Raw genomic sequence first — 27,024 nt, forward strand, 5'->3', positions numbered from 1 at the left:
AGAGCCCACGTGCCACAACTACTGAAGCCCACGTGCCTAAAGCCCATGCTCTGCAACAAGAGAAGCCACTGCAATGAGAAACCCACGCACCACAACGAAGAGTAGCCCCCCGCTCACCACAACTAGAGAAAGCCCGCGTGCAGCAATGAAGACCCAAAGCAGCCAAAAATAAACAAATTAAATAAATAAATTTATTTTTTAAAAAAATTTCTAGACTTCCTAGTAATGTAAGGCAATAAATTTCTTTTTCTTTGATTTGAGGTAGGTTTTTATTTCTTGTCACTGAGACAGTTCAGTAGACTAACATTAGACAGGTCATTTTTCCAGGGTTCAATGACATATTAAGAATAAAATAGATTGGGAAACTATAGAATCCACAACTTTTTAGTATCTGCATTGGTATCTTCTTAGTACTGCAAAATTCTGATTCATATTACTCATATAATAGTAGTCATACAATATTACTAATATCACATGGAAACTGGGAAATCTTTGGAGCTATGCCTTCATCTAATATAGATATGAAACTATTGCCGTGATTTTCATCCTTCTAATTAAAGACGCTAATCATGCTTTTACATCATATCAACATTTAGAAAATAGTTTTGGTGTGCTACTTAAGTGTTTCATTATTTTGGTGGCTTCCTTAGAAATCTAAATTTTATTGTCCTGATATAAAAACTCCCTCTACCAGAAACATACAGATAGCACAGCAACTTTCAGTAACAATTTCTCCCATTAAAGAAGCAATTCCATTTTTTAAAAGTAGCAGGCAGCACAAGTTTGTTATTTAAAAAATGGATACTTCCTACTTGTAACAATAATCCTGATTTGTCTCAGTGAGAAGAAGTGTTGGTGTTCTCATGATAAAACTAACCAAAATTAAATCACAAATAAAAGAAATATTGATTTTCAAAGATCCTAGTGCTTGAGAGTGAAGTTAGTAAATACACGTTTATACAAGTTAGTAAATATACATTTGAATTTCTACAGAGCTATGGATAAAGAATATTTTATATATGAATAAGAATAGTTCCTAATTCCTAACACAGTTGGCTATGCACCTAAATTAAGAGTGAAAATACAGACACTCTTAAGTGAAAACGTACTATACTTCTTTTATCATTTAGATTGAGGCAAAACAGGGTCTCATAAGAGATAAATATTCTTAACAGGCAAATAAAGAACTCAGCCACTGGGGTTTTATTTTTATTTCAATTGTTTAAGCTTTTGTAACAAAGTTTTTAGTGTTCTGAAAGCCCTTCACAGCTATAATTATATGAACAACACAATTTAATTAGCATGCATTCAGTGTACAGCTCTATAATAGGAATTTTCATTAATTAAAATAGATGGAAATACAAAAGCATTAGCTGTAAACAATTTGAGGAATCAAGAATCTAATTTGTCTTTTGCACAACAAAGAAAAACACATTGCAGTTATGTGAATAAATCTGGCTTGCACAGCAATTGCATGTTTATCTAATAATTTCAGACTTCATTCATTTTAGAAATATTCACTGGGTATCTACTATACGTCAACATTGTTGTAGGTCTTGGGAATCATCAGTGAACAGAACAGAAAAAGATTCCTGTCCTTATGAAGTTGACATTCTAGCAGAGGAGACCGATAATGTACAACAGACACAGTACATAGGTAAACTATACATGTCAAATGGTGATAAGTGCTATGGAAAAAAAAAAGGAAAATGTAGACTAATGTAAGGTGGTCAGCGGTAGCTGGGGAGACGGGTGGGCTGCAGTTTTCACTAGCTAGGGTGATCAGGGCATGCCTCATTAAGAAAGTGACATTTGAGCAAAGACTTTAAAGAGGTGACAGTGTGAGCTACGTGGGTATCTGAGGGAAGAGCATTCTAGGCAGAGAAAACAGCCAGGGCAAATGCCCTAGGGCTGAAGATTTGTGGACTGTTGAAACCTGAAGCCTAGAGAGCAAAGGGGAGAATATGAGAAGAAAATAAAAAGCTATAAGGTAAGGGCCGCTTTGTTTACAAGGGGGAAGCAGGAGGGCCTTTCTGGTAGGGCTAGTTACAATATTTGTGAGGCCAAAGACGTAATGAAAATGCAGGGCCCCTTGTTCAAAAAGGAAAAAGTGCTGTCAAAGATATTAAAATATAAAGCCTTCTCCCTTAAAAATATTTTAGTAATTACAGTGATTACTTATAATTAGATGAATAATAGTATTACATGAGTAATGATAAACTTCTAAATTGTAAAAAAATAATATGTTGGTGTTATAATTTTATATAACACAAAAATAATAATACTTTATTAATATATCTTGATGGATCATACAATTGTCTTTCTATGTATGCATTTACTAGGTCATCAAAATTTGTATTTTGAGCAATTTCATTTTCAGTTGATATAACTGAAAGCTCTTAGCAAATGCAAGATCACAAATAATTTTTCTTTCAAAAGTTTTCCTTCTTGTGATGATAACTTTTAGGATGTACTCTCTAAGCAACTTTGAAATATACAATACAGTATTATTAACTATAGTCACCATGGTAGGCAGAGGTGGTCAAAAGGTACAAACTTCCAGTTATAAAATAAGTAAGTCATGGGGAGGTAATATACAAATAATGTTTTAAAAATTTTTATTGGAGTATAGTTGATTTACAATGTTGTGTTAGTTTCAGGTGTACAGCAAAGTGAATCAGTTATACATATACACATATCTACTCCTTTTTAGATTCTTTTCCCATATAGACCATTATGTACAAATAATTTTTAATTTTGAGAAAGATCTTTCTGCTGATGTAACTGTTACTGGAGTTGTTAAGAGTATTTCACAAGCTGTGACAACACTGAGATAAATTTCCTATAAATTATTTCAAAATATAAAATTTAGTATATCTAAGCTGATGAATCTTATAAAACAATTTCTCTAAAAAGATTTAACTCTTCATACAAATCAGTTTCATGTTAGTTTGAATTTAATTGTTTTATAGATTTATTTTATTTATTTATTTGTTTGTTTGTTTTTGGCTGCGTTGGGTCTTCGTTGCTGTGCGCAGACTTTCTCTAGTTGCGGCAAGTGGGGGCTACTCTTTGTTGTGTTGCGCGGGCGTCTCATTGCGGTGGCTTCTCTTGTTGCAGAGCATGGGGCTGTAGATGTGCGGGCTTCAGTAGTTGTGGCACACGGGCTCAGTAGTTGTGGCTTGCGGGCTGTAGAGTGCAGGCTCAGTAGTTGCGGCGCACGGGCTTAGTTGCTCCGTGGTATGAGGGATCTTCCCGGACCAGGGCTCGAACCCATATGCCCTGCATTGGCAGGCAGATTCTTAATCACTGCCACCAGGGAAGCCCTGAATTTAATTTTAAATGCAAATACATACAATGCATTTTAATGTTTCCTCTGACATCTCCTGTAACTTGTGGAAGTTGAACAAGAAACCGAGTGGCTTTATAATTTGTACATAATTCAAGACACATGTTTATATATTCTATCACCATATCTATATGATTACAAGGAAAATTTTCATTTAAAAATTGTCTTCTGCATTAATTGGTTCATCTCAAGCTTCATATGAAAATAGTGTCCTTTTCTGTTGAACGTGATGATCTTTAAATTTAATTTCTAAGGCTGCAGATATTTTCTTTACAAAGTTGCAGCAGTTTTCAAAACTGAAAACTCTAACCTCTCTGAAGAATTCTATCAACTCTCTGATATGCTTTATTGCCATGTCCATATATCCGCTTTTATTTTGTAATAACTTACTGATAAAGTTTGCAGCCTGAGCACCAGCAGTTCCTGTCCCAGTGCTAAGGCTGGAGACTTAAATATCAGATGCTGCTAGGACCAGCTCTGGGTACACAAGGGACAGCCAGCCTTGCATGCCTGTCCTCGCGCTGCTCCCTTGGGAAGCCCCTATCATCTTGAGTGGTCACTTCTGCTGATGCTATGGTGGTCACTCTCACTTATCTAGGTCCAAGCCCCAGCATGCCTGCCCCCTCAGGGTCCTGCTGTGCCCTGGACTGCTCCCAGGTGTGCAGCTGGCCAAACACTATTGCATGGGTGCTGCCTGCTGTGCCCGAGCTGAAAGGTCAAACAGGATGGAGACTGAAAGATGTCCACTGATTCAGCAACAGGAACATCACTGGTGAATTTAGTCAGGGCAACTTTTGTGAAATGGAAGGAAATACATAAACGCAACTGTGTGATACAGCAATTTCACGATCAAAGGACTATATGAAAGGAAGATCTATTCCAGTTTCAGCTCCACAGACTAATTACCGTGTGACCCTGCAGAAGTCAATTAAATGTTCAGAGCCCTGGTTTTCTCATCTAAAATGGGAATAATACCTAGCTACCCATAGGGTTATGGTAAAAATTAAGTGAGATAATACATGTGAAAGTGCTATAAGATTGGCAAAGCTCTATATAAAATGAAATGTATTCACTGTTATCAAATAACAATAAGTAAATTTGTTCATGTTGTTTAGCAAGAAGTACACTAAAAATCTGACCAAAACCACATGGCCAAGAATAGGAAAGGCCAAATTCACTGAGAATGATGGAAATTCTGCTAAAAGAGCTCTGCTCCAAGGAAAGCAACTTTCAAATGAGGAAGATATTTAGATCTGCAAGTGATAAAGCACTAGCTAAATTTACTGCTATAGTTTCTCCAACAATTTAAACAACATGTTTTAACTATGGTTGCGCTTTTTGCCACAGTCGATTATAAATGCAAATAACTATAGCAGTTGTAATCAATCACTACACATTTGTGCAGGAAGGATTTTCCAGACGGCTTTGCATTCTGTTTGCTTTCTTTGCATATCATTCTTTGGGAGGATATGAAGGTGAATGGTAATAACTAGCAGTATCTTTGGATCATCTGTAAACGTATCCTCAAATCCTGAAATAAAGATCTATGGTAAAGCTGCAAACTTGTGCCTCAGGAGAAACCAAAGCTAAAGACAGTCAAGGGGAAAAAATCCATAAAGAAAAACATTCATAACTCAGTAAAATCCTGAATTGGAATGAAAAATCTTTGTCTATGGAAATGTTGGTGAGGAGCCAAAAATGGATGATAGCTAATAGTTATTGAGCACATACTATGTACTGTGGCATATGTTTTTCATGTATAGTCCATTTGATCATGGCAAATGAAGTAGCAAATGAAGTAGCTATTACGGTATCACTTTCCCCATTTACAGACTAAAAACTGAGACACAGAGAGATTAAGTAACTTGCCCAAGCCACGCAGCTATTAAGTATTAAAATTGGGAGCTGAACCAAGCTTGTATGGCTCCAAAGCCCACAGTCTTAATCAATGTGTTATACAGTCTCCCACAATTACTTCTTCAAAGAGAATTATAAAGTTCCTAAAATTACTTAATTACGTAACAGTCTAAATAGTTTCTGATGTCTCTGCTACTTTTTAATCTTCCTAAAAATGTTAACAACAGAGTAGTAAACCAAGATGGGTCCCCTTCTGAACATGGGGCCCTGTGTTACTACATACTACACCCATGAAGCCTGCCCTAGCATTAGCATGAAGTGCTTTGATTTATTTTATAAATAAGTGGGATGTAAATTATAAACAAACAAATACCAATTTTGGAATTGGAAAGTTGTGTAGGGTACACCTCAGATCTCTGGGAAAGATATCATTAAAGACGAATACCACGAGTACCCCCTCTGTTCCTACCCACTGACCCCTCTCAACCTGTATTAAGCTTTGTACCAAGATCAGAGAATCCCAAACTTTAGTTCTATTTTAGTGCATCAGAATTACTTAGAGGGTGGTTTAACAATCTGTTGTTAAAACACAGATTGCTCTGATTTAGCAGGTCTGGGGGAGGCCCAAGCATTTGCATTTCTAATAAGTTCCTAGGTGACATTGATGCTGTTGGCCCAGGGATCACACTTTGAGAACCATCAGACCAGACAAAAAGGCAGCTATCTGTAGTTTCATTTTCAATTCACTGAAAAGGCCTCTGTCCAAATAATATCTCCGGAAGGAACCAAACGTGAAACTCCTTTTACAAGAAATAAAGTCCATCACTATGCATTCAGCAAGAAAGGGAAGGCTACAGCTCCCAATAGATAACCCTTTACGTGCTAGTTCTATCACTCAACAAATATTCATAGAGTAGGCAGTATGTATTTGACACTGTTTTAGGAGCGGGGTATACAACAGTGAACAAAGATAGACCCCGGGCCTTCAGGAAGTTTATACTTGAGTGGACGGAGACAGGCAATAAACAAATTTAACAAGTAAATACTGCCTATAGTATGTTAGTTGGTGATACATGCTATAAAGAAAAATAGAACACATTTAAGGACAGAGAAGACATCTGAGCAGAGACCTGGAGGACAGGAAGGGACAAGCCAGGAGCAAACCTGGGAGAAGAGGGTTCTAAGCAGTGGGAATAATAGCAAGTGCAAAGGTCTTGAGCTGGGAACACACTTCATGTGTTTGACGAATAGCAATATAATGTTTTAAATTATTATGAATGAGGGAAATTTTCTACTGTCCTCAAGGATTAATGAGAAAAATGATACTGAGTGTGTGAATGTCAGAATATTGGGAAGAAACAAGGAGAGCTCTCGTCACACTCAATATGCAGATAACTTCTCCATTCTGGTATCACAATGTTTTAAGAACACAATTTCACATAATGTAGAGGTTAAATACAAATGCGCTTCCTCACCCCTCGGGTGGGACAATGCTGAGGCCTGTTCCTCGCAGTCCCCCAGAGAACACCAGTGGGATTGAGTCCCAGTTGCCTACAGCGGTAACCTGCTCTTTAATGTACCTGCAGTGGCTTCCTTTCCTTCCCCACCTCACTTCACCACAACCTGACTGGTGATTCCTGGGCTCACCTTGCAAGTAAACTACTTCCACTCAAATCCTGGCCTCAGGATCTGCTTGAAGGAGTAGGCTGGCAGCCTAAGACAAGTACCTTCTAGCTAAGGAGTCACATCGCTGTGTGAGGGCATCTCTGATCCACTTGTCAGTCTTTTTTTTTTTTTACTGTCTTTAATTCAAGCAATGCCTTTTATTTTAGCACTGGCCCAGCAATTTTCATCACATGTATCTGCTCTGTCAGAGAACTCACAGTCCCAATCAAATGGCTTCATAAAACTCTCAGGCCATTTTTTCAGAGGTATTTTATCAAATGAATTACAAATAGCTTTACATGTAGTTATCATTGCAAAAATGATGGTATCATGCAATTTCCTGACTGGTCATCCTTAAGAGACATCCAGATTGAGACTCATTTGTTTATGTACAATAATAAAATCCATATTTTAAAAGTGCATCCTTAGTACAATCTCTGCTTGTTTGATGGACTGCCGCTGCTCTCTCCAAGTTCATTAGCTGTGGGTGGAGTGGCATTATTATCCCCTTCCTCATTAAGATCTTGGAGTACCTCGAGGTCATGCTCTTATATAATTCCAGGGTTAAAACCCTGGATATGTGTTCCTGTTTTTAAACACAAAGCCATGTTTTCAGTTGAAAGTATAATTTAAAAAGTGTTAAAACATTAAGAATATTAGTAAAATCACAAAAGCCATAAATGTGATTTATAAGGAAATTCAGTGTAGCAGGAAGTGGAGCCAAGTACAGGTACATGTTTATAAACAACACATCTGGTAAGTGAACTTGTGGCCTGAAGTTGAACAGATCTGTGGGAGCCAAGGGGTTTTTGTACAATTTGGTGGTTGACCAGTGTTTTCTGCTTGAAAGCCAACTTTGAGAAAAATAAATGTTTACTGGCAGGCATGTTTGGGTGAATGTCTAATGAAATTAGCTTTATTGAGACCCATGGGGGAGAAGTTCTAGTCTAATCATTCAGATTACTGAATTTACTGAATAGAAGGGCATCATAAAACAAAGGACACTAAAATTTTCATACCTGGTGATACTAACATTTTATTTTGAAATACTTATAAATTTACAGGGAGTTGCAAAAAGATTACAGTGTGGTTCGGTGTACCTTCACCCAGTTTTCCCCAATGGTTACATCTTGCATAACTATAGTATATTATCAAGACCAGGAAATTGACATTGGTACAATACACGTGTAGAGTTCTATGCTATTTTATCACATGTGTAGATTCAAGTAACCATCACTGCAATTAAGATACAGAACTATTCCATCACCACAGAGATCTACTGATGTTGACACTGTACCAGTCTGAATGGAGTATAGAAACCTTACTTCCCTTTAAATCCCTTTACCCTCCCCGTTTGTAACTGTCATCAGACAATGCTTTGTTTTTTGCTTCATCAAACACGATTTTTCAAACTCAAGAGAAGAAAAGTTTATTTTATTAGTGTATATTTTTGTTCTTTCTCTTGTTCCTTCTTTTGTTCTAATGTTCCAAGATTCATTCTTTTTTCATTTTCCTTCTTTTAAGAACTTCTTTTATCCCTTCTTTTAGGATAGATATGCTGGCAACTAATTCTCTTAGTTTTCCTTTGTCTGAAAATGTCTTTATTTCCCCTTTATTCCTGAAGGATAATTACACTGGGGACAGTATTCTGGGCTGACAGTTCTTTTCCTTCAGCACTTGAGAATATTCTGCTACTTCCTGCTAGACTCCACACTTTCTGATGAAAAATACACTATAATTCAAATTATTTTTTCCCTGTAGGTATCATTTCTTTCTCCTTGTGTTCAGATTTTTTTCTTTGTCTGTAGTTTTCTGAAGTTTAACTAATATTTGTTTTAAAGTGGATTTCTCTGAGTTTATCCTGTTTGGAACTTTCTCAGCTTCATAAAGTTCTAGGTTTATGCCTTTTGCCAAATTGGGGGAATTTTCAGTCATTATTTCCTTAAATATTTTTCAACTATACTCTTTTTCTCCTGTCTTTTGGGACTTTGACAACATGAATGTTAGATCTTTTGCTGTAGTTCTCACAGGTCCCTGAGGGTCTGTTCATTGTTGTTGTTTTTTTTTTTCAGTCTATTTTCTTTCTGTCATCCATACTGGGTAATTTCTATTGTTATATTTTAAAATTTATTACTTCTTTCATCTGACCTCTCCATTCTGCAGTTCTTAATTTCAGTTATTGTACTTTCAGTCTGAAATTCCAATTTGATTCTTCTTTATATCTTCTATTTTTTTTGCCAAGACTTTATATCTTTTCATTTGTTTCAAACATGTTCATGATTGCTCACTGAAGCATTTTTATGATGGTTGCTTTAAAATCCTTGTCAGATCATTCTAAGATCTGTGTTATCTATGTTTTAGCATCTGTTGATGGTTTCTCCTTATGGAAGTTGGTATTTTCCTATTTCTCGACATTTCTTATTTAATGCATAATTTTTCATTGTATCCTGGATACTTTAGGCATTAGTTACTGAGAGTCTAGGTCATACTTAAAACTTCTATTTTAGCAGGTCTCTTCTGACATCATGCTACTGCCAGGTGGGGGTAAGGGTCCCGGTTCACCACTCTGCCTCTCTTGACACCTGTGGAGGGGCCTCATTCCTGTGGACAGAGGTGAGATTTCAGGCTCCCTTCTAGGCCTCAACCGACACCTCCCTGGACAAGAAAGGGAGGGGCACCTTGTGATGCTCAGTGACCTCACAGCAGGGTGGGGAGGCCTTGATACTGCTGGATGGTGGTGAACTCCAGGATCCTCAAGAGACTTCCACTGACAACCTGAGGGAGGGGAGAATGGAAGCTGTTACCTCCAAGTGGGGAGGAAAGTCCTCCCACTCCTCAGATACCACCCTGGCAGCAGCAGAATGGGGTGCCTTGTTACAGCCCGGCCTTTGCAGTCTGGGTGAGGGTGGGGCCATGAGTTTTTCCATGGTATTTGGATGGAGCAGGGCAACCAGTATCTAAAAGTTTCTGTCTCACTGGGTTGCCCCCTTTCCTGGTGACTTGGCTTTAGAGAGCAGAAGTTTTTTGGCACTTTTGTCTAAGTCTACTGGTGTTTCTGGGTTGCCAGTTTCTCCAGCATCCAGTCTGGGATACATGAAGCAACAAAACAAAACATAACAAAAAAAACACAGGGAACTCATGGCTGTGTCACTCCTTTAGGTCCTGAAGTCCCCTGGCCAGTCTACCTTCTTATCTCCACCTTTCAGGGTCTTCTTATATTCTTTTATATATAACGCCCAGAGCTTTTAGCTGTACTTAGTAAGAGGATTAGAGAGAAGTATGTCGACTTCATCTTTGTCTGGAGACAGAAGTGACTGGCCATAGTTTTTTTTTTTTTTTTTTTTTTTTTTTTTTTAGATGTTGGGGGTAGGAGTTTATTAATTAATTTATTTTTGCTGGGTTGGGTCTTCGTTTCTGTGCGAGGGCTTTCTTTAGTCGTGGCAAGCGGGGGGCCACTCTTCATCACGGTGCGCAGGCCTCTCACTATCGCGGCCTTTCTTGTTGCGGAGCACAGGCTCCAGACGCGCAGGCTCAGTAGGTGTGGCTCACGGGCCCAGCCGCTCCGCGGCATGTGGGATCTTCCCGGACCGGGGCACGAACCCGTGTCCCCTGCATCGGCAGGCGGACTCTCAACCACTGCGCCACCAGGGAAGCCCTGGCCATAGTTTTAAAGTGGCAAAAAGAATAAAGATTTCTAACTTTTCAACCCTTAGACTGAACAGGGCATTGACGTTCACAAAGTACATTCATATTCATTGTTTCTTTTCATCCTCAAAACAACCTGGTAAATGTAATATTATTAGCATCAACCTTTCTCAGATGGTAGAACTGGTTCCAAAGTGAGAGGCCTGACCCAGAGTCACATAGTGAGTTAGTCACAGGGCTGAGGCCAGAATTAGATTATTCTACTTGTTGCCAAATTTTTTGAGCCAGATGAGGTAGAAGCATGAGTACACAGAGGTGAATAACTGGCTAATAAGATTTATTTTAAATACTCTTCTGTGGCCCTCCTTCTCTCCCTTTCTGGTCCTCTTGTCTTGAAGGTGCAGGATCTATTCTCTGCCTGTGCAGCAGGACTGGGCAAGCTACGTGACCCACAACATCATCAGCAAAGCCTGTTTTCCAGGGCACAGGTGAGAGCCCTGCTGGGCTTGGCCCTGGCCCCACTGGAGTGTGGGACTGCCCCTCCCATGAGGAAATCCCTCTACCAAGCCCTGGCCTCCCCCCAAGCCAGAGCACAGGTGGACAGGTATTCTCCAACATTCTTCTCCAAGTCTGAGGTGGTAGCCCTGGGAGCTTTCTTTTCCCCTTCACCCCCTTCTTCTCATAAATTGAAAGGCTGCCCTTGATATTGTTCATCATTCGTGAAATCAAAGGTTAAAAAGCAATGGTTCACAATAGGTTTTCAGAAACCATCCTGGCTGGCCTTGTCGCAGTGCAGAGGCTTTAGCTGCCCAGTGGCACCAGCTATGGGGACCTGTATCTTGGGCGCAACCAGTCCTCCTGGCAGTGTGCGCCCTATTCATTTTGGTCAAACCATGTTCTTCTCTAACACCAAATTTCCAAATTTTTCCAAAAGCACTCACTGTACCTAAAATGAATTTCCTACACCCCAAGCTTTTAGGTAAAGCATAAGATTGGCTGGAAAACTGGGGTTCTGCAGATTTACAAGTGCATGTGATAAAACCCCCGAAAAGTCTAGATTTCAAAGTTTTCTGCCTAAATCTTTAAGTAAAACTCATACTCCAGAATGATGTGCTGCGTTCAGCTTGTGGCTTCAGGTATCCCCTGATAGAGCACCACATACTCCCAAGATCGATGCACTCCAGCTTGAAAAGCGTAACACCAGGTAAAATATCAAGTAAAGCTACAACCTCTTTTATGTGGTGCAGTGCCATACGCTAAACACATCTGTGGACCTACTAAATTTTATCTTTCCAAAAAATTATTCCAAAACCAGTGAGCAAAATTAATACGCTAGAAGGCAGTTTTTACCTTCAAAGTTCAGAAGAGGCGGAATGTACTTCCTAGTGGAGATGTGCTAACGAACAAATAACCACAAAGATTCTTTTACTTAATTTCCCATGATACAAATTTATAGCTTTATAAATTCTCACCACCAGTCCTGCAATTCTGCAGTCATGGAGTCATATCACTGATTTGAGTTAAGTAGGGAAAGATGCGTCTAAATTAGTAAGATTCCTGAACTACAGAATTTTGGTAAGAAAGATGATTAATTTTATTTAGCTTTAATTGTACACAGTAACCAGAATTAAGCTACAATAGGTTAACCCAGTAGAGCACCCTTAAAGGGACAGTGTAAGATGAACTGGATTTACACTGAGCATGTGTTCCTGGAGACTAATCTTCACCAGAACAGCAGGCACTTCCGTTTAACATCGAAAGTGGCACAGCTTCCATTCACCAGGCCTGCCAAATTATATAATTCTTAAAAATATATTTTTCAATTTATGGGATAAATATTACTTCAAATATTGTGTATAAATGACTTTATTGATACCTTGTATTTTACCATTCAAAGTCCCACAATTCAAGTTTTCCTAAAGTGTGAACATACTATATATGACATATTTAAAGGCAATGAAAACAAAGATTCCCCCAGGCTCTTAGTTTAGTGTTAATTTCCTTGATAACCCTCTCCTCTGCAGATGAATCACAGAGAGACTTGAGTCTGCCTCCATCTGTCCATCCACTATTTTTTTTTTTTTTTTTTTTTTTGCAGTACGCGGGCCTCTCACTGTTGTGGCCTCTCCCGTTGCGGAGCACAGGCTCCGGACGCACAGGCTCAGTGGCCATGGCTCATGGGCCCAGCCGCTCCGCGGTATGTGGGATCCTCCCAGACCGGGGCACGAACCCACGTCCCCCGCATTGGCAGGCGGACTCTCAACCACTGCGCCACCAGGGAAGCCCTGTCCATCCACTATTGAAGAACACTTTCCTGCAGAGTAGGAGCCTGGATTAGTGATGCTGAGCAGAGCCCTTGGTGGTGAGCAACACCCAGGAGGAAAGAGTGTTCTCACACCCAGCAGACAAGCTCAGGGCACACCATTCCTTCACCACAGACACTAGGGGAGCCACAGTGAACAGAAACAGCATTCTCAAACAGACAATGGCACTCTCAAATGACAGAGGTGAGCCCACCACTGAGAATCACCAAACATCCGAGGAAAGTCTGTACTGGGAAAGCAACGCACCAAACTCAACAGTAGAAGAACATTCACATAAAGAGAAAGTACATAGAAAGAAAAGCCAGTGTTTCCAAGAAAGATAATTTTCTTCAGAAGGAAAAGGGAGGAGATCACATGAATAAACAAGAATAGACTTTTTTCATTTCCTACAAATGAAAACTAAAATTGTAAAAACTAAAAATTTAAGAGGTAGGTGATAGAGAATATACATGGCTGAAAAGCAAACCACCATCCTGGAAGGATATAACTGGTAGTTCTGGATCCAGAAGTTCCAGAAAGAAAGAATAAATAAGTTAGAGGGAAGAAAATTAATTTTTGAATCATCAAAGAAATTAGCAATGTGATGAGCCCTGAGCTTGAATATAAGGGTTTTCAGATTGAAGTGGCTGAATGAGAGATAAGAATAAATGATTATATGAAAAAATAGCCATACCTAGACAATCAATAGACTCACTGATATAAAATTTCATAAAAAGAAAAAGAAAAAAATCCTAAAAACATCCAGGAAAGAAGGGTATTTCCTAAGAGGAAATAAGAGCCAGATTGACACTGACATCTATTCAGCAACACTGCATACAAAGAGACAATGAAGCAATATCTTCATAGCTATGAGACAAAGGAATTTTTAACCTAGAATTCTATACCCAGTCAAACTGTCATTTAACTGTGAAGGGGAATGAAAAGCTTCAGAAAGCTCCCCAGTCTTGAACTCTCTCTAAAAACTTATTAGAAGATGATTACCAGCAAAACTAAAAGGGAATCCAAGGAACAGACATAAGTATAAGAAACAGTGAAAAGCAAAGAAAAATAACTTAGAGATAAGTTTAAGCAAATGCTGATAATGAAAATGATTTTCAACAATCCTGAATAAAATGATCAGTAGATCTCAATACCTAAAGTGCTGGGAAAGTAGGAAAGGCAAAGTAAAAGTGTGCTAAGGTCCCTGCCTGGGGAGAAGAGAGACAGACAGGCAGGCAGATGGAGGAAGTTCAGATGTTGAGAAAAAATACAAATAAGTTTTAATATCTGAATTTAAACCACACAGAGGTGTGTACACCTTGAGAGAGAAAATGGAAAGTGGCAAAAGCAACAAAGAGCACAGTCAAACCAACAAACAGCATGAAAGGGAAAAAAAATAGAGAGTATGATAAATAGAAAAAAAAAACCTGAGAGGATAGCTCCAAACACTATTACAGTAATAATAATAAATATTAACAGGTTAAAGTTACCAATTAAATATCAGGGACTCTGAGTTTAGCTACAAAAGCAAAAGCCAAATATATTTTATTTACCAGACCTATATTTAAAGACAAAATGACACAGGGAAGTTGAGTTAAGAGATCGAGAAAGATGAAGCAGATAGAGGCTAGCATGAAAAAAATAGCAAAAATAGTTTCAGGAAAAATGGGATACAAGAATAAAAGTATTAAAAAGGACAATGAGGAATGCTTCCTACTGATGAAAGATATGATTCACTAGGACCAACTTGAGCAGCCTGGACAAAAATACTCTTGCCTGTCATTTTTCAAATCCTGTCATCATCAATCAGGCTGGGCATCTTTGTCAAGTCAGTGAACAAAACAAATAAATATCCAGCCTTCAATGGAGCTTTTGTTCTAGTAGAAGACAGACAAACAAAGCAACTAGTAAGTAAACTATATAGTAAGTCAGAGGGTGATAAGTGCTCAAACAAATAAAATAGGGAAGCGTGACAGGGAATGCAGTTTCAATTGGGTACTAATAAAGGAAGGCCTTCCTGAGAAGGGGATACATGAACAAAGACTTCAAAAGAGCTGAGGAAGCAACTAAGCAGATTTCTGAAGGAAGAGAATTCCTGTCAGAGGGCACAGCAAGGCCTCAAGGGGGAAGTGGGCTCAAGATGGGAGAGGCAGTCAGTAATGGGGGGGGGGGAACAGACATCCATGAAACACAAACTAAGGTCCCCTCCCCGAATGATTTTAGAAAGGCTCAAAATAAAACACATGGGATGGGCTACCTGGAAAATGACATAACCCAAAACATTACTAAAAAGAAGAGAATTTTAGAAATGTGTGACATCCAGTCAAGGAGACCTGAATTTAGTCTAAAGAGATGCTGTTGGATTGTGACTACAACTAAAATAGCTTAAGCCTACTCAATTATATTCTACCCACTATGACGGAAGACTGTATAAAAAGAGAAGGGCTTAACAAGTTTAGGGATCTAATGGACAGCATGGTGACTGTAGCTAATAGTATTTATAAATGTTAAAAGCTGCTAAGAGATTAAATCTTAAATGTTCTCACCACAAAAAAGAAATGGGAACTACGTGACAAGATGCAGGTGGCAGTTAATACTATGGTGAGAATCATTTTGCAACTTATAAATGTGTCAAATCAACACATATACCTTAAACTTACACAATGTCATGTGTCAATTATATCTCAATAAAGCTGGGAAAAAAGAGAGAAGGGCGTGCTTTGAGTGGGATTCATGAGATAGGAGTCTGGGAGACAATGTGTGTCGATATATTTTCAGCAATGTCGTGGTTGAGGGTGTACTGATCCGTGGACTTGAAAAATGGGTTTACTTAGCAGACATATTTTTCATTTGAATAGTAAAGGTAGATATATCTGGGGTTAATTAGGTCATAAAATCACCCAAATGATTTCAGGATCAGAAAGCAATCTTATTACTAGTAGTTTCCCATACAGACTCCCTACAGAAAGAGAGCGTGCTTATCTAAGGGCTTGAGAGTCTAGTCTCAAGGAGACTTTGCCAACATATATTAATAAAATGGCACTCCAGTTTATTCGGAATCATTTATTCTCATGTGAGTTTGGTTCCAGTAGTCAGCAGCCTGGAACTACCCGGGTATACAGAAACAAAAGGGACCTAAGCTAAGAGTCAAGCTTTGAAATAGAGTTATTACACAGAGGTAGAGTTGGGTCATCCAGAATTAGGCCTCCCAGGTGTCACAGTCCTTCATCTGTCTAACCATATGTTTGAAACATTGTACTCAGAAAACAGCACTGGACTTAACAGTCAGACAACCATCTAGGACTCTGCTACTACTAGCCACTAACCCTGAGCAGTGCTACTTAATCTCTCTAATCCTCAGAGATTTACATATCTTTCAAAATGGGAGTAATAATAGCTATTCTGTCTATCTCACTGGTTTGTTTTGAGGCTCAGAATCTAAATCTAAAACAAACAAGGTGTAACAATAGAAGGTATTAGTACTGCCATCATCACATGCCCTACAGCCTGAGTACATAATTGATATACTGAAGCACATTACCACAGTTATCTGAGAATTGAAGGCAAGATGAAAAACCACTAACCCACTGAACAAAATATAGGAAATCCTACCTCTCAGCAACTGGTTTGGCAATGTTTTCAAAAATGGTCTCTTGCTTTTCATTCTGATCAAAAATCCTTTGAAATCTGCAAATGTGAAAACAGTAATTATTTAAAAGCTTGAGCCTTCAAACACTATTGGATTAATACATACTTTTTTTTCTCCTAAAAGCTTTGTAAATTACCTCATATTTACATCACTGGGCTTAACTAACCTAACACAATGTTTGCCCTGTAGCCCCAAACACACTGTACTCTTGTACCCCTGTATACAAATGGTGGGTAAACAGTATTGCTTTGACAAGATCTGCACAATAAATCCCTCTGAAAAACCGCAGCAGCTTTGAACCAAATAATAAACTGTGTGTTTTTTAGCTCTCAAGAGGGACAGTGTCTGCAATTGGCATCAAATTCAAATCTAGATAAGTGCATGAAATGGAAACCCAAGAACAGGATGTAAACAGCCAAAGAACTTCTGATGTCTGACCTGTAAGAAAAGAATGCAGCTGTGAAATGTATGATTTTTGAACTTAGTTTTAAAGTTTTAAACTGAAGTTTATTTTCCATTAATTAGGTACTGCACCTAGTATCAGCTACTTAATTCTTAGAGGACAGTTTGTTTCATTTTGTTGTTCATGAGTCAAAAGTCAAACAGTAAATTAAGATAGACCTGTCCTATAAAGGAAATCTTGATCCGACTGGCAAGGCTCGAGCCATGGGGAGGGGGGATGGTATCCATTGCACCCTTCTTGCAATGGCACCCTGATTTACCTTAGTACAGGATCACAAGCACAGCTGAAAACCTGGGGGGAGACTCACAACCTATCCTTATACAATGTGTTAACTCACAACCAGCAAATATAGCCCCCATTCAAACATCATGAAGAAACAGACAGGGAGCAATACAAACAGGAAGGAAAGTAAAAATGGGAGAGAAGGCAAGGAGAAGGGGGAGAAAGAGAGAGAGAGAGTGCATGCATAAGCACAGAGGGCAAAACGTTAACAATTGATGAATTTCCCACAAAGGGTAAAGGAGATTTCATTGCATCATTCCTCCACCTCTTCTGCATATTTAAAAGTTTTCAGAATAAAAATTGGGAGAGGGGGTACATTAAAGCAAAACCTTTGGAACACCCAAATCCCAAGCAGCTTTCAAAGTGCTTAGGAACCTTTGGTGTGTGTATCTGCCCACACAAGTGAGTTGGGCACATGTTCAAGTAAAGTAGAGACTACATGAAATGTAGGTTTGTTTTCACTACTCAGGAGTTCAGAAGGATGTCTGGAGCTGGGTTGGATATAAAATGGAATGAAATTCATTGTATTTAATCAACATTAATTTCAAAAGATTCCTATAGCATACCAACCACCCTTTTGAAGAAGCAAATAATGAAACTATATACAAAGAGAGATTGTAAGGCACTCTGGGTACTCATTTAGCAGGCCAGGTTATATTTCAGCAATATTTACTGAGTGTGCCCAGACACTCCTCAAGACCCTATAGGTAGGTGTATGAGGGCTTCAGATAGGAATGTTGAGATAACACGGCTGCTCACGTGCTCTCCAGAGCACTACCCACTGTGATGTCTGAGCACAGACCCAGCGGTGCTTTTAGGTGATGATGCTGTTTTTCTTCTTTTACCAGGTTGGTGATGACTGAGCGAATGAATTAGCCATTCCCAACTCCACTTCCTTAAGAGGAATGACATCTACCACCATGTAAACCAAAGAGATGGCAGGAGTTTCAATAAATCACACATTGTGCATTAAACATAAAATATCATCACCCCCAAACATTTTACTTTATATAATGCAGTTGTATAGTAATCTGGAAAGTCATTATGATCAGCTATCTTCTGAAAACCACTGAAGAGCAAAATAGAATCAAAGAGTTTAATAAGTTCAATCTAATCCTTTACAGAGGAAGAAATTGAGGCCCAGAGAGATAAAGCAACTTACTCATGGCCATGGAGCTAATCTATAATGTGCCTTGAGACATAATGTAGGTTTCCTGATTCCTAGCAGGCCCTTTCATTTATTAGGAGGTTGTGTAGGCTTTTTCTAAAGACCATTTCAAATGTGGTCATTGCTTATCTCTTCTCACCCCAAACCTGTTCCTCCCGGTCTTCCTCATCCTGGTAAATGACACCTCCATCCTTTTAAAAGTTCAGTCCAAAACCCTTAGAGTATATCCTTGACTCCTTTCTTTCCATTACACTCTATATATGACCCATCAGCAAACTCTGTCAGCTTTGACCTTCAAAATACATCCAGAATCCAACTATTTCTCAACATTTCCACTTGCTACTACTCTGGCCCAAGTTGCCACAATTTCTTGCCTGGTCTCCCTTGCCCCCTCACAGTCTATTTCCACATGCTAGCAAGAATGATCCTGCTCAAACATAAGTGAGATTATTCCATTCTTCTGCTCACAACCCCCATTACCTTCTCTCAGCACTTTGGGAAAAGTTCCATATGATCTGTCCACTCTGCTGCCCCTTTAACCTTCTTCTTCCCCTCCAGACCCCTTGCTTACTCTCCTCCAGCCACACAGATCTCTCACTCTTCTTCAAACGTGCCAGGCACTCTCCCATCCCAGGAACTTCGCTCTTGCTACATCTTCAGCCTGGAATTCCCATCCCCCAGGTATCTGAATGTCTCGTTTCCTTACCACCTTCAAGTTTTTGTTAAAACGTACACCTTTCCTGAAGACCCCGTGAAATATTGCAGCCACCCCTCCACTTTGCTGCCCCTCATCCCAGCACTCCTTGTTCCCTTCCCTTGCCTTATTTTTCTCCACAGCACTCAACACTTTCTGATACATACACCTTGCCCGTCCATCTCCTCCCACTAAAATGTAAGCACCTAAGAGCAGAAGCTTGGTGGCATTCCCTGCTGTATTCCTAGCCATTAAAACAGCATGCAGTGGATGGTTAGTAAAGATTTATCGATTGCATGAATTTTCTTGGGAGAAAACAGCCTTTAAAATGCTTAAATATTTATCTCTGAACATATGTATTTTACTAATTTCTTTATTTAAAATACTAAACCAATGTTTTTAATTCAGAGATTTAGAAAGAATGATTAAGAGGTTTAAAAATAAGCAGATAGCACTTTTTCAATAAGCATGTGTTTAAATTGCACTCTGTTTGTATCTACATAACACACAGAGTACTTTGGACAGGGCCGATGGATAGAAACATGGCCAACTGTTTCTTAGCATTCAAACAGAATCATGCTGAATAAAATGTTTTAGCAAACTGTGGCTTTGTGGAGACAGGCCTAGGGTATCTGTCATTAAGTCATAGCTACTAAGGTATGTAGCATGCTTACACCAGTGGGAGAATGCCCCTTCAGAAAAGTAAGTCATATATTAGAAGGCTACTCCTTAAAGGATAGAATGAAAGGCAAAGAGGAGCCAAAAAGACCAGGTTAGGACCATCTCACCATGTAACCTTGTGCTAGCCATCCTGCTTGTACTTACTGTAAAAGGAGACGCAAGAAGAAGAAGGGGTGGAGGCGCTGGGAGAGATATATACATGATAGACAAAGGGGGGAGTTGTGAAGACCAAAGAGAATCTTTATAAGACAAAGTAATAATAACAATAATTACAATAATAATGAGGGGGGAGGAGAAACAAGAAGTAGAGAGAGAGAAAGAGAGAGAGAAACACAAAAAAATATCTGAGATGGTTTTATCCAAAGGGCAAGGGCAAGAAGAGTCTCAAAATAAGGCCTGTGAAAAACAGCATAGAGAGGAATGCAAGAGAGCAATTAGGATTCCTTCAGCAGGACCCAGGAATCTCCTACCTAAATTTAGGCCAGAGACTAAATATGGGTTTAACTCGGGCTCAAACTTCTCCAGAAATCAAAAGTGGGGATTAAAGGAAATGATGTCATCTGAAACTGGAAAATAAAGGCAGTATGAAACAGCCATAATCCCCAAATTTAAGGCCTGGCTACTAGAATAGTATTCAGACAAAGGGCACTGATGACAATCCAGGGGTAGCTCTTTGCTACTTTCCACCTGAACCATACAGTTCCGAACTGTGCTAGAGAAATAAAACATAACACATAAATATGCATATAAGTGTAATTTAAAATTTTCTAGTAGTTTCACTTCTTAAGTGAAATGAAACAGGTAAAATTATTTTTAATAATATATTTTAACACAATATATCCAACATTTTATCATTTTAACATGTAATCAATATGAAAAAAAATCTTGAGCTATTTTATATTCTTTTTATTTCACACTAAGCCTTCAAAAATCCTTGATATATCTCACACTTACAGTGCATCTCAGTTCAGACCAGCTACATTTCAAGTGCTTAAGAGCTACATGTGGCTAGTGGCTGATACACTGGACGGTACAGATACAGAGCGTACATATGTACACTTGAGGTCAGTACACCATTTATGTTATTAAGAAGGCTCACCTATACAGCGCACATCTTTAATAAAGTTTAGTCATGCACCGAACTTCTTATAAGAGCTAAACTATAGTGGGCCAAAAAGGAAAAAGATAACACTTGATAAACAGATATAGTAAAGAAAGGCTGAGATCTTGGGCTATCCTGTTGGATACAGAAATATATCCCCTTTTTAACTTTGGGCACAGCAATGAAAAGACAACTTGAATTCTATCTACTAGATAAAATAGAGAACTGTGGGCTTCCCTGGTGGCACGGTGGTTAAGAATCTGCCTGCCAATGCAGGGGACACGGGTTCGGGCCCTGGTCCAGGAAGATCCCACATGCTGTCGAGCAACTAAGCCCGCATGCCACAACTACTGAGTCTGCATTCTAGAGCCTGCAAGCCACAACTACTGAGCCCACGTGTCACAACTACTGAAGCCTGCGTGCCTGGAGCCCGTGCTCCACAACAAGAGATGCCACTGCAATGAGAAGCCCGCGCACCACAACTCCGGCTCACTGCAACCAGAGAAAAGCCCACGTACAGCAACAAAGACCCAACGCAGCCAAAAATAAAATAAATTAAATAAATTTTTTAAAAAAGAGAGAACTGTACTACATTCTCCCCAAGAAATGGTGCCAGTGATTTCACAGTGGCTATTAACGCAGTACAAGAATTAGTTCAATAGTAAAACAGAAATGAAGATGAAAAGAGAAAGGCTTACTTAAATCTGTAGCTTTCTCGCTTATTATTCACAAATCCATCTGCCAAATCACGAGGTAAGATGATCTCCAAGCTAGGTGTTAATTTTTCATCTTCATCTATGGAATAAATCTGAAAATGTGAAGACAAGTGAATATAAAATGGTAAAATTATGGCTTGAACAATGACCATGTTATTATGACATGCATTGTAATGGTGTTTAAAAAACTGCATTTTTCAGATAAAAAGTCATAACATAGCACAATTTGGATAATTTTTCTCTTTAAACTCTGTGCGCACACAAACAAATATATGGAACTGAACAAGAGGTAAAACCTAAATCAATGCCCAATCAAAGCTCAAATCCTCTTTGAATGATGTAACATTCAAATTTGAGTATCAAGTGTCTGTCTCCATTGTTGAGAAGCTAATAGCCCTGACAACAACATATTATCTAAGTATTACTTTGGAATTATGTACCAGAAATTAACATTTTACTACAACCAATAAGCATTTCTGAGCACTTCCAAAATGCTAGACACAGAGACGAAAGGACTGGGTCTGAGCCTTCTCAGAGAGCTCACAAGAATGCCGTAATTCAAGTTATGTTCAAAGAAGTAAACGTTTCCACGAGACATATTCAAGCATCTGATGAAAGACATGTGGTTTCAAAGGAGACATGTAATTCATGTCTTTGATGTCATTTTCAAGATTCTCCTCCCAGCTCAGCCACTAATTAGAAAATGACCTGGGAGAAATCACTTAACCTCCTTAAGCTGATATGGAAATGAAGGGTCTTAACCAATCGCCTTTACAATTGTAATATTCCCTGATTCTTTTCTTGGTTACCTACTCCTTTATTTATTGGCCAGGAAAAGCAAGAGTCAAGCCTATAAAGAGATCATGGGGAATAAAGAAAAGTCTACGATCCAGTGTCCAAAGACCTGGGTCTAACGCTGATCTCAATTCACCAGCTGTGTGACCAGCTACTGCTTTCAGAATCTCGGTACCTTATACATAAAATGAAGAAAACAGAATTGCCTCCATTACAAGATTGCTGTGGGGATCAAAGGATGTCATGGAAATGGAAGCATTTTGTAATGCACCATAAAAAATGTTAGTCATTAGATTTAGAGGTTTTTAAAAAAGATTTCTTGTCTTTCATCAAGAAATAAAATTCCTTCTAACAGGCAATACTTCCTGTTTAAGACCCATTTAGATGCTTGATTATGGGGGGAAAGTCATATTTTTAAATAAGTAAAAGCCTATCTAAATCTCCAGAAAGTCTGAATAATTTTCCTATGCAGATTTTTATTGAGCCCTCTCATTTAAAATGTGAGGAGCTCATGTAAGAAAAGTCATGCTGTAAAATAAAATTATTTGTAGAAAGTAATGGCAGCAGGTCCAAGGCTTTCTGGCTAGGTTTTCTCAAGAGACATTTAAAAATTATATAGTATAGGGCACTACATTATTTTTTTTTAAAGGTTAATGGCTAGACAGGTGAGTTAAAGGAGTGTGTAAGACATAAAACATAAAGGAGTGAGGGGTGCCATACATTTTTTTAAATCTGTAACACTCAGTACTCAGAAGAGAAAAAGGACCAATAATTAGAGTAGCTACTGTGACCCTCAACTCCTCTCATTAAGCCATTCTTTGAGGCATTAAGAAAAGTCCCTAATGAAAAAACTTGTTTACTCTAATAGATTGGCTTTCTACCATTAGTCATAAAAATGTGAGATAGTTTGCTTTTAATAGGAGACAGATCAAATGCAAGGATGAATATGAAAATATTTCAAAATATACAAAGCAGTATACAAATGAAAAGCATTGCCATTGTTAAAATGATCACAGAGCATCTTCTTACGTACCTTTTAATGTATTAATCTATAAATTATCATAATTTAATATATAGTGCCTTAGGGAATATGATTAATGAAGTAATGGAGCCACAAAATGAAGAGAAAAAAAAAAACACTTTTGAATCACTTGGTTTAACGTTACAAGGAGCGTTTCTAGTCAGAGAAACAACCACACAATCTTTGGGGGGCAAAAGGATAGGGTGCTAAAAGTGGGATTTCTAAGAAAGAGCAGGGATACTCTCTGCTCCAGGCACAGATGAACTCAAAATTCGTTCATCTGTGTTCTCTCGTGTTTGTGTTATGCGGCATAATGTTGCATCTCGGTAAGAATCTGTCATTATTAAAATACACTATGATACCTAAAAGTACTTCCTGGAGTAGCAAACAAGCCACTCCACCGAATCTCACCAAAGAAATGCAAAAGGAGGCACACTGAAATATTCAAACATTGCATTTTAAGGAAAGAGGAAGTTCAAATTAAATCCAGCGTTCTCCATCAACCCACCACCACCCCCAGTCCCACTTCTATCCATCTTCTCATGTTACCATATCCAAGCACCTGTTTCTGACTGCTGAGTCAATGTAGACAAGTTCAATATTTTTAGCTAAGAATCTGAGGAGGGCTGGGGGGGTAGGGAAATGTTACATATAATTTTTATAACTGATGCACTTTTACAACCCTTCTTGAAAATGAATGTAGGAGGAGAGAAAATGGGATGATACCCATGGCTCCTTTCTATACTCTTTATTCCTTAAAATTCAAAAAAAAAAAAAAAAGCCAATATTTTCTTTGGAGTCTTCTCATGCATCTTTTCCTAAATGTATTCCACGAAGGAAAAGACTGATGATGACGATGACAAGACACTATATTCTCCTTGTTTTAAATACATAAATTACATGAGGCAAATGCTAAATTATGAGCTGCTATGATGTTACATATATACATACACACTGTGTAGATATGGGGTAGAGATAAAATATTATTAATAATATGCCCATTCCAGAGACTCATGAACAGGACTCAGATTGCCCTTGCCTCTATCCTTATTTTGTGAGGCAAAAAGGTTTTGTCCCAAGAGCCAAGAGCTTTGGGAAAAAAAAAATCTTTAATTAAAATCAGGGTTCTGCCACTCAGTAGGTGGGTAGCTTGGCCAAATTATTTAACCTGTCTGAGGCTCAGCTTCCTCATCTATAAAATGAAGAAAATGACATCAATCTTGCGGAGTTCTCTTGAGACTCAGGGATAATGTAGACAAAGCACCTAAGTGGTAAGAATGACTATGGTCCTTCCCAGGGAAAGAAAACAACGTTTGAGAAGCATTCAAAGTACAATATCTCTGCTCAGAGTAAGGGTCATGTCTTAACCTTCTTTGTACCCTTTCGAGTTTAGCACCCTAGAGGAAACACCTAGTAATGCTCAGTTAATGTTTTCTGAATAAAAAGTTTATGTGTATTCTGTGTCAGGATGCATAAATATCTATCCATATCTGTAATGAGTGTATGTCAACGTTCATGCTTCTGTTCCTGATAACAATAGTTAGTCAACGAATTCTAAGGGCCCATTGCGGGCAGAGCACCGTGTATGCTTTGTGTACCTTTATCTGTAACTACTGTCCTATCATCTCAGACATGGATAGGCACGTTTCTCTTGCTTGCACGTTTTGCCTGAGGACGAAAGAGAAGCTTGAGTGTACCTGGGTGGGCACAGCTGTGTGACTGTCTTCCAGAAAGGTGCAATAACGGTGAACAGCTGAGGCGCAGTCTACGTGAGCGTACACGCAGACGTACCTCACGTGCACGTGTCCGCCGCTGCGTGAACATGTGTGTCCGGGGGTACGCATGTGGCTCTGTGAAGGTTAGTCTGGACCCGCAGGGCTGGGTTGGGTGGGAGTGTATTGGGTGTCTGTCTGTCCGCGCCCCTGACCGCAATGCGCGGGAGTCTGCGAGGCTGCCCGGGCTCCGTGTCCAAGTGTGCTGAGCTCCGGGCCGCATCCAGCGCCTGGCGCCGAACCACTCACCCCAGCCCAGGCCCCTCGCGTGCCGCCCCTCCCCCGGTCTGGGAGGCCCCGCCGCGCCGGCGCCCGTGCTGCTCCGACCCGTACCCCTTGTTGCTGCTTCCGGAGAGTGGGCTTCACCCTGGCGAAAATTTGGATAGTCTGCTTCACCATCTCCTCCCCGGTTCTTGCACTGACCCTTGACCTCTCTCTCAGACCGTGGCTCCCAAATCTTCTGACTCCCGCCACCTCAGGCGAGACGAAGCCTTAGCAACAGTAACTAGGGACACTACCCAAGGAGCACCGCGCCAACCAGGACCGCCTCCTCTCCCTAATTGGTTGCTGACGGGTTGGGGAGGCCCGAAGGGAAGGATTGAGGGTGGGGCGGGGCAGAGCCTAGCGGGGAGAGCTGCGCATGCGCACGGTCAGGTCCGGCATCTGGCTTAACGCCAGAGCTGGCCTGGAGAGTGGTTAACGGGGTGATAACCATCGTGCCTTGCTAGTTCTTCAATCCATTCTTTCTCTCTGCCAACACCTCTTTTTAGCACTGAAGTCATTCTGGTTTTTATTATTCATTCATTGAAGAAATGGCACTTGATCTGTGACAGCAATATACTGGCCCTGGATCCTGAGCTGAGCAAAACTTCCTGTGCCCACTTGGAGATTAGGGTCTGATGAAGGAGACAGAGTTTTAATAGGAAATTACAAGTTACGTTGGGGTAGCGCGGGGTTCTGTGGAAGGGCATCTCATCTAGTTCTGTTTTGGAAGAGGCCAAAGTTGGAGGAAGGGGGACTGTTTCCCATGCAGTGGTCCTGGCATGAAAGGATGGGCTCCGGTGTGCACTGTTGGTGGGAATGTGAGTTGGTACAGTCACTACGGAAAACAGTGTGCACGTTCCTTAAAAAATTCAAAATAGAACTGCCATGTGATCCAGCAATTCCACTCCTGGGTATATATCCAAAAGAATTGAAATCAGAGGGATATTTGCACTCCCATGTACACAGCAATATTAGCCAAGATATAGAACCAACCTAATTGCCCACTAATGGATGAATGGATAAAGAAAATGTGGTCTGTATAATGGGATATTATTTTATATATTTATGTTTTATGTTTATAATGGGGATATATATGAAGATTATTCTGCCAAAAAAGAAGGAAATTCTGCCATTTGCAGCAACGTGGATGGGCATTACGCTTAGTGAAATATGTTGGAAAAGACAAATACTGTATGCTCTCACTTATATGTGGAATCAAAAAAAGTTGAACTCATAGAAACAGAGAGTAGAATGGTAGTTTCCAGGGGCTGGGGAGTAGGGGAAATGGGGAGATATTGGGCAAAGGGTAGGAACTTCCAGTTATAAGTTCAAGGGGCTTAACATACAGCATGGTAACTATAGTTAACAATATCATGTTATATATTTGCTAAGAGAGTAAATCTTAAATGTTCTTTTCAGGAAAAAAGTAATAATGAGGTGATAGAGTTGTTAACTAGCCTCATTGTGAAAATCATTTCATAATATATGCATGCATCAAATTGTCACATTGTCTACCTTAAACTTATATGTCAGTTATATCTCAGTAAAGCTGGAAAATAAGTAAATAACAAAAAGAAAAGAGGGGCTCCTCAAAAGAC

At 39.4% G+C, this 27,024-nt stretch overlaps 1 protein-coding gene across 1 annotated transcript in view; it reads right to left on the minus strand.

The window, feature by feature from the left end:
- The window catches only part of KIF6 (kinesin family member 6), a 379,056-nt gene extending 353,495 nt beyond the window's left edge, over positions 1–25,561 (minus strand). The window contains exons 1-3 of the mRNA XM_065885960.1: positions 25,496–25,561; positions 21,557–21,666; positions 16,432–16,506 (exon numbers count right to left, since the gene is read on the minus strand). Of these exons, the coding sequence (XP_065742032.1) occupies positions 16,432–16,506; positions 21,557–21,666; positions 25,496–25,561 (251 nt within the window). The remainder of the gene's footprint in view (positions 1–16,431; positions 16,507–21,556; positions 21,667–25,495) is intronic.
- Positions 25,562–27,024: the final 1,463 nt, after the last annotated feature.

The sequence above is a fragment of the Phocoena phocoena genome, chromosome 10, assembly GCF_963924675.1.
Source record: "Phocoena phocoena chromosome 10, mPhoPho1.1, whole genome shotgun sequence".
Taxonomy (NCBI): domain Eukaryota; kingdom Metazoa; phylum Chordata; class Mammalia; order Artiodactyla; family Phocoenidae; genus Phocoena; species Phocoena phocoena.